We start from the raw sequence: 15,127 nt of genomic DNA, 5'->3' as shown, positions 1-15,127 counted from the left end.
CGAACTCACCCGCCGGGACCCCGAGGGTCCCCGGCGGAGGATGGACACGCACTGGGCCACCTGGGACCGTTCTCTCCCCCACGCTCAGCCGTGCCGGCGCAGGTGGAGCGGACGCGCCAGGGCCTGGCAAGGGCCCCACCCGCAGCCGAGGCCCCGGGGCTCCCCGCGGCCCCGATCCCCGCCGTGGCCGGCCCACCCAGCCCTCCTACCCGCCTGTCGCCGGGGTCCACGCCGCTCCTCCCGCTCCGCGCTGCGCGTCCGGTGTCTGCGCGCCGCCCCAGCCGTCCCCAGCCGTCCCCAGCCGTCCGTCCCGAGCGAGCGAGCGTGCGAGCGTCCGGCCGCGGCGCGCCAGCAGCAAGTTTCCATAAAAGTCCTGGTGCGCAGCCTGCTCCCGCATTCCACACGGGCCCGGCGCCCGCCCGCAGCTGTTCCCGGACGCCAGGCCCGGCCCCAGCCCCCACCGCCGCCGCCGCCGCCGCCGCTCCCCCGAGGGGTGGGGAGTCACCCAGAGAGAAGAGGGGCGGCGGCTGCCGCTGCAGGCGGCCTCCTGGCAACCCGCCGGCCCGCGCTTCCTCGGGGTCTCTACCTGCCCCAGTAGCCCATAAAAAAACAAAAACCAAAAACAAAACCCCCAAAACCTCACCGACTTTGACGAGCGCCCCCTTCTCCCGAGGGCATGGGCAGCGCTGTGGAAAGACGCTCCGGGAGCGGGGTGGCAACCGCTCACCCGGCCTCGGCTGAAGGCAAACCGGCTCTGCTCGTCCCCACCACCCGAAAGAGTGATCAGCAGCGCAGGCCTCCCGGGAAGCCACGTTTAGCTGCGAAAGGCTAGCCCAGCTGAGGCCTGTTTGGGTAAGGAGAGAGAGGCCCTCGGGTCTTCGCTGCCTTAAAAGCAAAGCAAACTGGAGGGGAAGGTTGCCTCGCACAAATGAGGTCCCAGGTTCAAACACACGCACACCCCCTGCGCCCCCACCGGTACAGAACACAAGAAGAGCATTCACGAGACAAGCTAGCAAGCGTGGTGTCCCATCGCGGCACGCAGGAGGTGAAGGCCAGACTGGGAGTTCAGAGCTAGCCTGGGCTCCAGTAGTAGACCATCTCTTGTAAATCCGTAGGGAAGAGAAAAATGAGAGGCGTGGAGGTAGGTAACCCAGGGACACAGGCGAGCACCGGACAGACCAAGGCGCAGGCGGGGTGGCCTTGAGGATAGCTGTTTGCTCTCCCACCCCTCCCCAGGCCGCAGGAGGCCTGCGGTTGCTGGCGTTCCCCCTTCTCCCTTCCGCAGCCTCACCTCTTCCCTTCAAGGGACTCCGCACAGCTCCCTCTAACACCCTTCAACTCTTCGCACCCAGCCTTCGGCCCTCCCATTTAACGCTGCAGCCTCCAGGAAGCCCCTCCCGCCACCCGCCACGTCCATTGTAGATGCTGCCGGTGCCTGTGCCTCCCTGAGCGCTTGAGCTCTAATTGCGTCTTTATTCTGAGACGTAAAGGATGAGATTCTGCGTTTCTACCCAATAGCCCCACCAGATTACGCAAGGTTTCCCGTTCTGCCCGTAAAACTCTGGGAGGACCCTGCAGAACAGTCTGGAACAGCGGTTCTCAATATGCGGATCTGGAGCCCTCTGGGTGGACAAACGGCCCTTTCACAGGGGCGGCCTACGGCCAGCAGAAAACGCAGACGTTCGCACAGGGTTCGTAACAGCAGCAAGATCGCAGTTGTGAAGGAGCAACGAATAACGTTACGGCTGAGGGTCACCACGCCATGAGGGATTGTGTTAAAGGAGCGCCATGAGGGATTGTGTTAAAGGAGCGTTGGGAAGGTTGAGACCCTCTGCCGTGGAACCACGCGGGAGGGGCTTCAGGGAGGGCTTCTCTAAGTGCAGTCAGCCTGTGGGCCCAGCGCCGGTGAGAGTTTACCCGGGTTCCATACACTAGGCAGGGAGAAGAGCCATCAGGGCAGGGGGGCGAGCATTATATCCTGGGTCTGAGTGAGCATACATGCGTTCATGCGTTTACTCTTCTGACAGGGTTTCTCTGTATTGTTTTGGAGGCTGTCCTGGAACTCGCTCTTGTAGACCAGGCTGGTCTCGAACTCACAGAGATCCGCCTTCCTCTGCCTCCAGAGTGCTGCGATTAAAGGCATGCGCCACCACCGCCCGGCTCTTTCAGACTTTTAAAAAGCATAATTTGTTTTTATTTTATGTGCATTGGCATTTTGCCTTACACATATGTCTGTGCGAGGGTGTCAGATCTTAAGAGTCACTGACAGTTGTGAGCTGCCATGTGGGTGCTGGGAATTGAACCTTGGTGCTCCGGGAGAGGCGTCACTGCTCTCAATCACTAAGCCATCTCGCTGGCCCTTTCTGCTTTTTTTCTTTTTAAGACAGGGTCTCACTGTGGGACTTTAGCTGGCCGGGACCTGGATGTGCAGTCCAGGCTGACCTCTGCTGGGATAAGATGTGTGTCACCACACCTACCCCACCCCACCCCAGATTTCTCTGCTTTGCACTGTGCATGTGGTGATCAGTACCCCCGGGAATGATGGCTGTAACCTGGAACTGTGAGCCAGGTCAGGCCTCTCTCCCTTATTTAAGAGTATTTTATCGCAGCAGTGCGAAAGGCGACCGTGACACAGCACGCACAGGCGGCCTTTTCTCTCGACATTTTGTCATCCACTCAAGAGTTGGCGACCTCAAGCAGCAGCGACAAGACTCCTGCTCTCAGGGAACAGATTCCCGTGCAGGGAGGCGAGAAAAGCACGCCGTGAACTATGGTTCCACTTAGGGAGGCTCCGCTCGGAAGAAGGGGCTGGCTGGGTGCACTGAACGGCTTTAGCGGCTACACAAAGTCTCCCCAGAGGAGTCTTGAGGAAATCGAGGCACCGTCTGAGTGTTTCCCGTTCCTGGAACAAAATAACTGAGGCTGTGTAAGCCGTAGCCGTTTGTTCCAGAACGCGATGCCGGGGCCAACGTGGGTCTGATGTGCACATTATTTCAGGCGGCGCTGCGTTTGTGGGAGAGGTGCTCACACACTTCCCGGAGACGGGAAAGCGGAGTGTGGGAAGGCCAGTAACGGCCTCTCCAGACTCTCACTTTTTTTTACATGCGTGTGGCGTGCACACATGTGTGTGTTGGTATACGTGTGCACAAGGAGGTCAGAGAACCCACATCAGGTGTTGTGTGCTTAGGAACAGCATTCACGGGCTGGAGGGGTGGCTCAGAGGTTAGGAGCACTGACTGCTCTCCCAGGGGTCCTGAGTTCAATTCCCAGCACCCACACGGTGGCTCACAACCATCTACAACCCAATCTGGCGCCCTCTTCTGGCATGTAAGCAGACAGTGTATGTGTAATAAATAAATAAATCTTTAAAAATAAAAAAGAAGAAGAGCATTAACTTCTTAGAGACAGGGTCACACTGGCCGGGAACTCACCAACTGCTTTAGACTGGCTGAGTACCCAGATCCTGGACCGCCCTGTTTGCACCTCTCCAGGAGAGCACCCGCTGACCATGTTACGTGTGGGCACTGAGGATTCATCGTGGGTCCTCACACTCAAAAGGCAATCCCTCCTCAGCCCTAGCTGAGGCTCCCACTGCGTCCTCTCGCCATACAGTTTATGTGAGTGGAGAGAGCCCCACACCTCCACCGCAGGAGGAGTCAGCGCACAGAAGGGATCCTACCTGGTCAGTGGTAGGAGAAACAAGGAGGCTTGTGTGGCTTGGACCTGAAGGCTGAAATAACAGGAGCGGAGGTGGGCGGGGCCGGACCACACAGGGGCTTTTGTAGGGCACTGAACGGGTTTCGATTTTCCCCTGAGATAGGAGGCCACCAGTGGCTCTTAAACACAGCAGTGGCATGCTGTGACCCGCTTGCGGCAGACAGACAGACGGGGCGAGGCAGGAAGTCAGAGACAGACCAAGAGGGTCCCCAGAATCAAGACGAAGCGTAGTTGGAGTTTGGCGGCTGGAAAGGGGTTGAGAAACGCTAGGCATGTTTCAGATAGAGCTGGCCGGCTTTTGTGAACTGCCTGCTTGCCAGATACCAAGAGAGGTTTCTGGTCTTCGAGGTGGAAAATGTTCTGGTGGGAAATACTTGTGGAAGACCACTGCTGTGAGACCAAGGGGGATTAAGTTTAGACTATAAATTTGACATTAGTTAGGGATTCTATTGCTGTGAAGAGACACCATGACCAGGGCAACTCTTACAAAGGAAAATGTTTAACTGGGTGACTTACAGTTTCAGAGGAAGTGGTCTGAGACACTGGGCATGGCTTGAGCATGTATGAGACCTCAAAGCCCGCCTCCACAGTGACTCACTTCCTCCAACAAGACCATGCCTCCTAATAGCGCCACTCCCTATGAGATTATGGGGCCCAATTACATTCAAACCACCACACTCAAGATTTGCAAATATGTGTATGAATTCCTGTTGTTTTCACCACAAATCAACTGGGGCTGATCTCAACCTGTACTAGTTATAGTTTATGATACTGGGATTCAAACCTGGGACCTTAAGTGTACTGAGTGTTCTAACACTGGACCTCCATCCAGATTAGACAAGCATCACAACACAGACACAGAGACAAAGTTGAAGCTTTGAAGTGAACGGGTAAAGGCAAACAGCTTATAAAACTTAACCACCAAGCCTGGAGAAAACAAGTGTAAAATACTGGGCACAAACATAAACCTAGTGAGAATCTCTCGTCATTATACTGCTAAAGGATTTCTCACTTTATTATTATTATTATTTTATTTTATTTTGTTGGTTTTTTGGGACAGGGTTTCTCTGTATTGTTTTGGAGGCTGTCCTGGAACTCACTCTGTAGACCAGGCTGGCCTCGAACTCACAGAGATCCACCTGCCTCTGCCTCCCGAGTGCTGGGATTAAAGGCATGTGCCACCACCACCTGGCGATTTTTCACTTTAAAAAGTAAGGGATGCAATTGGTTGTCTAGTGGCGAACCGTTACCCCTGAAGATACACATACAAGCAACATTATGTGGACTGAGCAGGTTATATATGGGAGCACACATCTGAATACACAAACACACGTGTGCATGCAGTAACGACGGATGAAGGAAAGAGACCCTGGATTTGAAGGATGGGAAGGCGCACGTGGGACGGTTTTCAGGGAGGAGAGGAAGGGAGAAATGTTATCACTAAGATACAGTTTCAAAGGGAAACAGCAGCAGCAAACAAGGTATTCTGGGTGTGACCTGGGAGAGATAGGCAGTCAGACACCTAGAGCTGGGTCTACATAATGAGTTCCAGGCTAGCCTGGGCTACATAGTGACACCTTGTCAAAAGGAAAAAAAGAAAGTCAGGGACTTGTAGGGTGCAGGATGCACATTGGTAGAACACCTTCTTAGCATGTGTGTGTGTGTGTGTGTGTGTGCGCACAGATGTGTGTGTGTTCATGCTCGTGTGCATGAGGAGGTCAGAGGATGACTTTCAGGAGTAGACTCTCTCATTCCACAAAGGGCTCTGGGGAATCAAACTCAGTCTGTCAGACCTGAACGGCAAGTGCTTTTACCAAACAAGCCGTCTCCCAGACTCACTTTATGCGTCGGCACTGTGGTGTTCAGCCAGCAAGAAGATCCCGAATGGTCTTGCCTCCTGGCGACTAGACGGTGCAGTGTTCTCACACACTGTGGCAGGGCTGGTGTCCAGCAGAGAGTGGCAGAAGCGACGCCATTCCAAGTCTAGGCATTGCCAAGGCCGGGAGATGCCAATGTGTAAAGCCATGCTGGCCTGACCGTGTGAGTTCCAGTTCCCAGAACTCTTAAAAAGCCAAACTCAGTGGGTCATGGGTCTGCTGTCCCCCTGCAGTGAGCTCCTTCGGTAAGAAAAAGAGAATTTCCGGAAGCTACAAGCCAGATAGCCTGAGGATAAGGAGGCCCTGTCTCAGAGTGGGAGGCAGGACTGGTACCCGATGATGTTGCCCCCTGACTTCCACACAGCACCAGGGGCTGGTCTCTGCTTGCAGGAGCATGTGTGCACCCTGTCCAAGCATTGCCCGTCACACAAACACGGCTTTCACCTCCTTGTATAACACTAGAGAAGTTGCCGCTTCCATGTTCTAAAGCACCCAGGAAACTGCGTTGAGAGCTCAGTCTGGGCTGGAGGGATAGCTCAGCCGTTAAGGTTAGGCTCACAACCAAAAATATAAGAGAGCGCAGTCAGTAAGAAATTATGACAACGGACGGAGGCCTACTGACAGCGGGCCTGAGTCAGCAAATCTCCCAGCCTTCCTAACTACTCTGTGTTGCTACCCCAGACACCGGATGTGGGTCCCATTTTTAAAAGGTTTATTTGGCTCTAACTGTGGGAACTTGGATGACACTGGCAGGGAGGTGAGGGTCTCCTGCTGCACCACAGGGTGGTTTGCAGAACGGGGAGTCTGCTGTGTGCCCCTTTAGAACACCCTGCTCTCAAGGAAGTAACTCATGCAGACCATGACGGCAGGCAGCCCACTCCCCCCGTATGCTCCAGAGGGCGGAGCCTGGCTGCCCCTCAGAGGGCGGAGCCACACAACCTCGTGTTTGCTTTCTGTAAGGCCCCACCGTCTGGAGGTTCCACCAATCACTTCAACAGTCACAGGAGAGAAGCTTCCAGCACACGGACCCCTGGGGAGCACAGCAAATCCAAAATTCCAGTTATCCCCAGGTGATCCTTTAGTTTCCTGTGGCCTTAGCAGAGGCCCTGAAGAAACAGGCCAGCTACCACGGGTGGTACAACCAACCCTTCGAAGCAACGGGAGTGTTTGCTGTCTTAAGCTGTTAAACTGTGGGACACCCTTCACCTGGCCGGTGGCAAGTGCCTGCGGTTTCAGCTACTCCAGAGGCTGAGCATCACCCGAGCATCACCTAAAAAAAAGAAAGAAGCCTTTAATCCCAGCACTCGGGAGGCAGAGGCAGGCGGATCTCTGTGAGTTGGAGGCCAGGCTGGACCGACAGCCTCCAAAACAATACAGAGAAACCCTGTCTCGTAAAACCAAAAAAAAAAAAAAATTTAAATAAAGAAAGAAGAGGCAGAGAAAGGGGATGCTGTCGCCCGCCTCCTGACACATACGCAGCGCGCTCCCCTTAAAGGCTCCATGGTCTCGAGGGTTAGCCGCATCGGCAGGGCTGTAGGACCGGCCTTTGCCCAGCGCTGCTCACGGCAAGTGTGTTCTGGAACTATGATGTACTTCAAACGGCAAATCAGCAAGCTCTGAAGCCTCCTATATGTAAGTGTGCCCGTGGACGTCTTTGGCGACACGCAGACGGAGGCAGAGTGCAGAGAGTGACCCGGCAGCTGCTCCGCTACAGCTTTTTAAGTAAAGGATAAAAAGTGCCACCGGGCAGGCGTTTTTCTCTGCTGTGCTGGAACCCGGCCCTTCCTTGCCCGGTTACTGCAGGGGCTTCACTGTTTTTGGGGTACAAAAAGTCAGAGAATCTGAAAAAAAAAACCAAAAAACCCAAAGTCTGTGCAGCCTGATCACAGACAGCAGAGAAGATCAAGGGAGAACGCGGCAAGGAACGGCAGGGTGAAATATTAAAGAATACAGGACCTGCGCAGAAACACTGCGGAAGAAAGATGGCGTCAAGCGCTGCATCAGGGTCCGGGGAACACAGCACGGAGCATGAGCGAGCATTCACAGAAGGGGAGGGCGCGCAGTCTCACTAAGTGAACTGCAGGGACAGCGGCAGATAGGTGAGCGTTCACATCCATCACAGCTAGGATGTGGCCCTGCAGAATGTAACGACACACACGGAGGGGCCCTTGGGGGAGGTTTATAAACACATGTCACAATTCTGCGAGATGTGCACGCCTTTAATCCCGGCACTCGGGAGGCAGAGGCAGGCAGGATCTCTGTGAGTTCGAGGCCAGGCTGGTCTACAGAGCGAGCTCCAGGAGAGCCTCCAGAACAATACAGAGAAACCCTGTCTCGAAAAAAACAAAAACAAACAAACAAAAAACCAAAATGCAGGAGCAAACCAAAGAAACTGAAAAACAGGAGCTGTGTGAGTAGCTGAGCGGTGAGCACTTGCGTAGCCTGCATGAAGTCCTGGGTCTAATCTCCATATCCATCCCAGAAGCTTACACTGTCGGATGGCCTTGCTCACTGAAATGCCTTCACTGAAACATGAGTGCTGGGGCTTTATCCATTACAACACTACCTTTATTTCCACGTTAGCACGTACAGATACTTGGTAACATTTTACACTTGATTTCAGTGCGGGATCCCAGAGTCCTCTGTTTCTCTGTGGTCTCTGTCAAAGGGCAGGCCTACAGGGGCAACACTGGCCTCACGACCACTCAAACGTTACTTAAAGCAGCCGGCACACCGCCAGGACGCCATCACATTTTTGTTTGGCTGGACCAGAAGGACACCCTCATCCTAGCGTCTGCACAGGGCCGGCGCTGCTCTTCCCACAGTGGTTTACTCTTACACAGGTGAGTTCAGCCCTCACACCAGAGAAACAGACTCGCCGAGGTCAGTCAAGGAAGCAGTAACGCAATACAATCACTGAGAACAAAGTGTTTCACACGTCCATTTATCACAGGTTATATAAACTCTTACATCTCACATACATTATTTGTTAGTTAGAAAATTTACAGATTTTAACTTATCTTTATAGTCAGTTTGGAGTTACATCCCAATTAATTTCTGAATCCATGTTCATACTAAAAGTTACAGCAAGAGTTACAAACGTAACTCCCAGTTCTGATCGTGACAGGCCCCGGAGGAGGTCTCCGCCACTCTGTCAACCTTACTTTGGTGTCACTCATTTCTGGGCTAACTGCCTGGAATTAAGGAGGGAACACTACATCTTAAAGCAAGCAAACACTTGCAAGTAGTCCTGTGTAGTCAGTTAGCTCAACAAATCCACAGGGTCACGGTGAACAGATGCAAAAGGGGAGCATTAACTCAGGAGACAGGCACAGGTCTTGGGAGCTGACTTTGACAACAGAGAGCTTGGCCTCCTGTAAAAAGACCTCCATTTTGTCACTTCACGGACATAGTGTTAACCTTTGGCAAGAAAACTATCATTTTAGCTGAACAAGAACAGAGAGAAACAAAGGAAAATAAATCAACTGAATGTTTTTCCTTTTTTTCTGGAAGACTTTTCTTGGGATTAACTCTGCCCTCTTACATCCTGTGTAGGGTGGCTATGGCAGCTGATCCTCAGTTAATGCCATGAGTCCTATTAGCTGCCTGCCCCCAACAGGCTCTAGCCTCTAGTTTGATCAAAACTGGTTGTGTGTGTGTGTGTGTGTGTGTGTGTATCTCTTAGGTATTTCCAACAGTCAAGTCAGAGAAGTTCTTTTTAAAAAGACATTTTCCTTTAAAAACTTAAGCTTCCCCACCCCCACCCCCAAAAGATTTTTCTCCTGTATTTATTGCCCCCCAATCTTATTTGGTCATCCTTATTTCTTTTTGTCAAAGGCCACAAAGAAAGGATCTGGTAAGTGTTCTAATTAGCTCACCAGAAACTCATCAAATTTAAGCACTTCGGTTCCAAAAACCAACCCATTCTTTCATTTTGGTTTTTCAAGACAGGGTTTGTCTGTGTAGCCCTGGCTGTCCTGGAACTAGCTCTGTAGACCAGGCTGGCCTTGAACTCACACGGATTTGCCTGCCTCTGCCTCCCGAGGGATGGGATCAAAGGAGTATGACACCGCCTCCCAGTCAAACCAACCCTTTCTTGAAGATGGACTATTTATTTGTTTTTAACTGAAACTTAAAGACGGAGAAATCAAACACTTTTTGGAGAGGCCACCCACCCCAGATTATCTCATGTTGCGGCAGCGTTATTGCTACATAGTGCAAGTCTTCAAAAACCAATTCAAGCAGCATTTTTCCCGCTTATAAAAAACCTTAGCGCAAAACGATTAGCTCTCCCACATTAACTAATACAATCCGTAACTGTCCTGGCTCCGAGGTGACCACAGCAGGCATGCACGCGTGTCACTCACAACCCAGGGACACCTCAGAAGGGAGACACATCTAATGTGAAAGTAAAAAAGGAAGCAGGATACGATGCGTCTTGGTACTTGTCATCAGCAAGAATCATGGCAAGGCAGTTAGGAAATTAAAAGGGATGTAGGAGAGGGCGAGGCATTGCGCATCAAGACAAGTTTAGGGCCCTAACAGCCTATACACACTAATGGCACGAGTCTAAATTTTACATCTTCTAACTAATTTACGTCACCACGTACGTATTAAGTTTAAAATCTTAAAAAAATTAAACGTATTTCTACCTTTTATTTTCTCACCATTAACCTTAATCTAGGCACTTTAATCTGAAAATGCATTTTTAAAAAAACGCATTTCAGATCTTTCTGTATAGCTCACTCTTGAAACTAATGCAGCCCTCTCTAGGACCACAAGTCAACAAATCCAATCCACCGGTGAACAAGCGGTGCATCATCCGAAAGGTAACAGGGCTTGAAAATACATGATATACCTTGCCACTTGTTCATATATTTAATCATAAGGACACAGGACATATCCCCTGTTGGAATATTTGTGTTCCGTTTCTGAGAGGGGAAAAAAATCCTTTAAAACCCAAGCTCAAAGTGTGAGCAGTTTTAAACTGTGGGCATAACACGGCAAGCTTGCAGTGTGCTGAGGTCGCTGTGGGGAGTCACATTTGCTTTGCTGACCCAGAAAGCAGAAGCTACTCAATCCTACCAGGCTTAATATCTTACGCCTCAGCATTACATTTAAAAGGGGATAAGACTTGTATTCTTTTGCTTGGTAAACTATATCTTTTCAAATTTAATATTCATCTGAGGAAAACCGCTATGATTTGTAAAAAGATAAAAAATACCTCAGTGTATTATAACTCATAGGACAACAGCAATATACTCTGGACACTGCAGGTGCCCTCCACAAGGAACACACTGTAAGCTGCTCAGTTTCATCCACGGCGGATCTGTATACTAATCCTTGGTGATTGTAATCTCTTTGATTCAAATACAAAAGCAAATATACAAGCAATAAGGCAAACAGTACAGTTAAACACCACTATTGCCTACATTTGATTAAACGAAGAGATAACTTGATGGCTGAGAATACATTTCAGGCAAAGTTAGATATGTTGACGCTGGAAGCCATAAATTCTTGCACACGCGACCCCCAATCATCTTGGGCTAGTGTATTTTCAAGGTGCAAAGCATCGAGACGTGTTTTGAGAGTGATAGTGGACATTCCAGACAGTGTGAAGACACTTAACGGACTCCTAAGTATTGGCTTCCATTCAAGCAACGGCCACAGAATATGAAACATTTCATAACTTAAGTTATTACCTAAGGGTTATTAAAACGTCGCTCTGGACGTGTCACACGTGGGTTCAATGACAGAATTTCTGCGTACATACAGTACAGTCACCCATTCTTTGAGACTTCCTTTCTGCTCCCTGAGTCCACAGCGACAATTCTGTGGATGCTGACTGTCACAAAGTCAGTAGTCACTTTAAGGTACTGGACGGCACCCTCAAGCCTCTTCAGTTCTTACTGTACTCTGCCTTCTACCAGCGTGGTGGACACGGCGTGGCCATGGCCACTAGTACAAGCAGTGGCATGCCTCAGGGCATCCGCACCAAGACAGGCGACCAGCAGTTCCGTGCGGCGGATGAGTAAGTGAGACAGGTCCTCCGCCAACGTGTCTATGCTCGAATAGCGGACCTTCTCAAAGTCAAAGATGTCTTTGAGAAAGAAAAGAACTTGATTCTGGAAGATGAAAATGCAAGAAATTGGCACTTATTATACCACAACTTGTTAAACCTATGAACTGCTATGAATTGCTAATATTGGAACAGACATTGAACCAGGAGTCAGACAGCTTAGTTCTGGGACAAAGGACTTTGAAGAAGTTATTTAATCTTTTTGTTTGTTGTTTCCTATGTCTGTAAAACTTGGGCAACTATTACTTGTCCTGGTTTTCGAGTTTTGTTTTTGTTTTTTCCTTTTTTGGGGAGGGAGGGAATGGTTTCTCTGTGTAGCTGTCTGGCTGTCCTGGAACTCTCTATAGACCAGGCTGGCCTTGAACTCAGAGATTCACCTGCCTCTGCCTCCCGAGTGCTTGGATTAAAGACATGTGCCATCACGCCTGGCTAACGTGTCCCCTATAAATGATCAAAGGAGACAGTCTATGAGAAGCACCCAAAGCAGTATGTGACTGAGGGGCTATTTACCACCCTTCCCTCTGTGGTCACCTCTGAGCACTGGGCCACGTACGCACAGGAAAAAGAAGCACTCTCAACAATCACGACACTTTCAAGTGTACATTGTTTCTGTTAAAAGGACATAAATGAAAACTACTAGTTTCATGTCTACAGTGGCAGGTCCAGAAGAGTTCCATTTCAGTGAATTCGCAGAAAAGCACATTTAAGGTGTGTTGTGTACTCTTAAACACTAAACTTCAACTACTATGAAATGGTGGAAAAGAGGGAGTTGCAAAGAGAAAATCCAGAAACAACACATTTTAACCCTGCAGGAATCGCATGCTAAGAAATACTAGGAAGGCTATCACAGAGTCACTGCAGGGTCACAGGCCAGAGGTCTTCTAGTGCTCCAGTCTGCAGAAGGGAAGGAGGTGGGAGTTGGAGAACTCAACACTGTCTAACCACCAGCCCTGCTCTCTCCACCGAAACACTCAGGGCAACTGGAAGGTTAAGCAGACTAGGAACAAAGTAATGAGTTCTTCTTTTTTTCTGTTTGTTTGTTCTTTTTGTTTATCGAGACAGGGTTTCTCTGTATCGTTTTGGAGGCTGTCCTGGAACTCCCTCTGTAGACCAGGCTGGTCTCAAACTCACAGAGATCTGCCTACCTCTGCCTCTCGAGTGCTGGGATTAAAAGATGCGTGCCACCGGTCAAAGTAATAAGTTCTAAACAGCAGCAAAATAAATACTTCCAAAATAATTCATACAAACATTGTATTACTAAAGAAAACAAAAATTAAAATCAAAAATTCACAGTACAGGGAGGCAAACCAAGCGTTCAAATTTATACTTATTGTTGGCCTCTTGAGAGTTAGCCACCTCCATGAAGTCCAACAGAGAGGTTCTCCTTCTACTGTGCCAGCCAGAACATTTTGCTGTGAGCTCTAACAAATGTTTTGGCAAAAACAAACTTCTGACAAGAGGACATAACTTCACATTCCCGTGTGATTTCTTACAACTTGGGTTTCAGCTTTCATATCATCTTGTACAGAACTGAGTTCTGTACCACAACACCCCCAGGGGCCACCGTAACACGGCAGCACGGTTCAAGACTCTCAGTAGACAGTCAGTGGACCTATGGAATCTACTGTGCAATAGGGTGTCAGCTCTCTAAGGCCCTGGTCCATTATATTAACACTGGTATTTAAAAATGTCACAAATTTAATATTGGCACTTAAATGCAGAATTTTAAAAACTTTATATATGTTATACAAAAGTAAACAACTTGGTTTTATTTTTTTAAAGCAATGATTCAATGACTGAACATACCTTAAAGAAGCAGCATAAGTCATAGAGAGAATTTCTAGGTCCCAAGAAGCCCCAGGCTAAGACAGGGCTTATATGCTCACAAATGGCATAAAAATGGGCAAAAAATCCATCTGAGATCTGTTGGGAAGCAAAAGGGAATCAGGTTATTTTTATCTTCATACATTTATTAATGAAACACAAACTGCTAGTCACTGTGTGGGCAGCAGTCTTTGGGGAGCATTGATAAAGTTAACAGTAACTAAGGGTCAGAGGGTTTTTATAGACTATACTCTAGCCAGCCGTTTTAGATGAAAAACACCTTCTAAAAGGCAAATTAACCTCATAAAAATACATTTTGGACCTTCCTTATCCAGGGGCTCCAGCCAGAAAAGTTTCAGACTGTTTTGAATTCTGGAACACCTCTTCCAACAAGGCCACGCCTCCTAATCCTTCCCAAATAGTGCATCAACTGGGGGCTAAGCAGCAAAATAGGAGCCTATGGGGTCACTCTTAGTCAAAGCCCCACAGAGCACTGGGCTCTGAGTCAACTTCTACTTCCTAAGAGCAACTGTCATGCTGCAGTGACGTTCTCAACAATGCCACAGCATTCTTCCACGGTGTAAAATGAATACATCTAATTTAAAACATTTTTGATTAAGAATGTTCTCCTTCTCGATGTCTTCCTTGACCTGGTTATCACTCCACAGCATGTTGCTTAGTTTCCATGATTTTGTGTACTTTCTGTTGCTCTTGGAATCCAGTTTTATTCCACCGCGGCCAGACAGACTGTAGAATGTTGTTTCAATTTCCCTGTATCTGTTCACTCTTGCTTTGTGTGCTAATGTGTCATCAGTTTTGGAGAAAGTTCCAAGGGCCATTCAGAAGAAGGTAATGTTTAATGTTTGGGCAGAATGTTCTGCGGTATCTGTTATGCCCATTTTATGTGTGATGCCACTTAACTCCCATTTTCCCTGTTTAGTCTTTGTCTATTGGTGAGAGTCGGAACGCTGAAGCCACCTGTTGTCATGGTGCTGAGGTTAACCTGTGGCTTTAGATCAAGGAGTACATGTTGCTAAAGATTTCATTTTAATCGAGTATATGTGTGTGTATCTCTGTGCACATACACTGACAAGTTCACAGAGGCCAGAAGACTTCAGATCCCCTGGAACTGGAGTTACAGGCGGTTGGGAGCTGCCTGACCTGGGTACTGGGAATTGAACTTGGATTCTCTGCAAGAACAGTATGTGCTCCTAACTGCTGAGCCAGCAGTTAGTTTGCTTAGTAATGCAATGCTTTCCAGAGGCCTACTTCTTCAGTATGAAGTGCCCTCCTTACCTCATCTGACTAGTTATGAAGCTGATCTTGTCAGACATTAGAAGAGCTACTCTGATTGTCTCTCTTAGCTCCATTTGCTTGGAATACTTTTCCATCCTTTTACCCTAAGGTGTTGTCTGTCATTGATGGTGATATGTGTTTCTTGGAAGCAGAAAAAGACAAAAAACAACCCAACAACAACAAAAAGGGGGGGAGAGGAAGGGGAGTCCTGTTTTCTAGTCAAATCCATTACTGGGGAATTAAGACTATTAATATTATTGTCCCTGTCATTTTGTGGTGTTTTATTAGATCCTTTTTGGTTAGCTGTTCTGACATAGTTTATTTTCTTAGGTGT

At 49.0% G+C, this 15,127-nt stretch overlaps 2 protein-coding genes across 10 annotated transcripts in view; both read right to left on the bottom strand.

The window, feature by feature from the left end:
• The window catches only part of Nexn (nexilin F-actin binding protein), a 32,916-nt gene extending 31,504 nt beyond the window's left edge, over window positions 1–1,412 (bottom strand). The window contains exon 1 of one of the 8 annotated variants that reach the window (XM_013123230.3): window positions 1,292–1,412. In XM_013123230.3, the coding sequence (XP_012978684.2) occupies window positions 1,292–1,368 (77 nt within the window). In that variant the 5' untranslated portion in view covers window positions 1,369–1,412. Of the gene's footprint in view, window positions 1–209; window positions 339–643; window positions 814–1,291 lie in introns of those variants that run through there. The other 7 variants (XM_021234997.2, XM_013123226.3, XM_021234998.2 and 4 more) reach the window with 7 other exon arrangements.
• Window positions 1,413–8,522: 7,110 nt separating this feature from the next.
• Miga1 (mitoguardin 1) overlaps window positions 8,523–15,127 on the bottom strand; it is a 59,416-nt gene continuing 52,811 nt past the window's right edge. For both annotated transcript variants that reach the window (XM_040751599.1, XM_040751600.1), the window contains exons 15-16: window positions 13,480–13,596; window positions 8,523–11,719 (exon numbers count right to left, since the gene is read on the bottom strand). In XM_040751599.1, coding sequence (XP_040607533.1) covers window positions 11,501–11,719; window positions 13,480–13,596 — 336 coding nt within the window. In that variant the 3' untranslated portion in view covers window positions 8,523–11,500. The remainder of the gene's footprint in view (window positions 11,720–13,479; window positions 13,597–15,127) is intronic.

Source organism: Mesocricetus auratus, unplaced genomic scaffold (genome assembly GCF_017639785.1).
Source record: "Mesocricetus auratus isolate SY011 unplaced genomic scaffold, BCM_Maur_2.0 Super-Scaffold_100009, whole genome shotgun sequence".
Classification (NCBI taxonomy): domain Eukaryota; kingdom Metazoa; phylum Chordata; class Mammalia; order Rodentia; family Cricetidae; genus Mesocricetus; species Mesocricetus auratus.
Note: the sequence above shows the minus strand (reverse complement) of the source record. Positions and strands in the feature narration are given on the sequence as shown.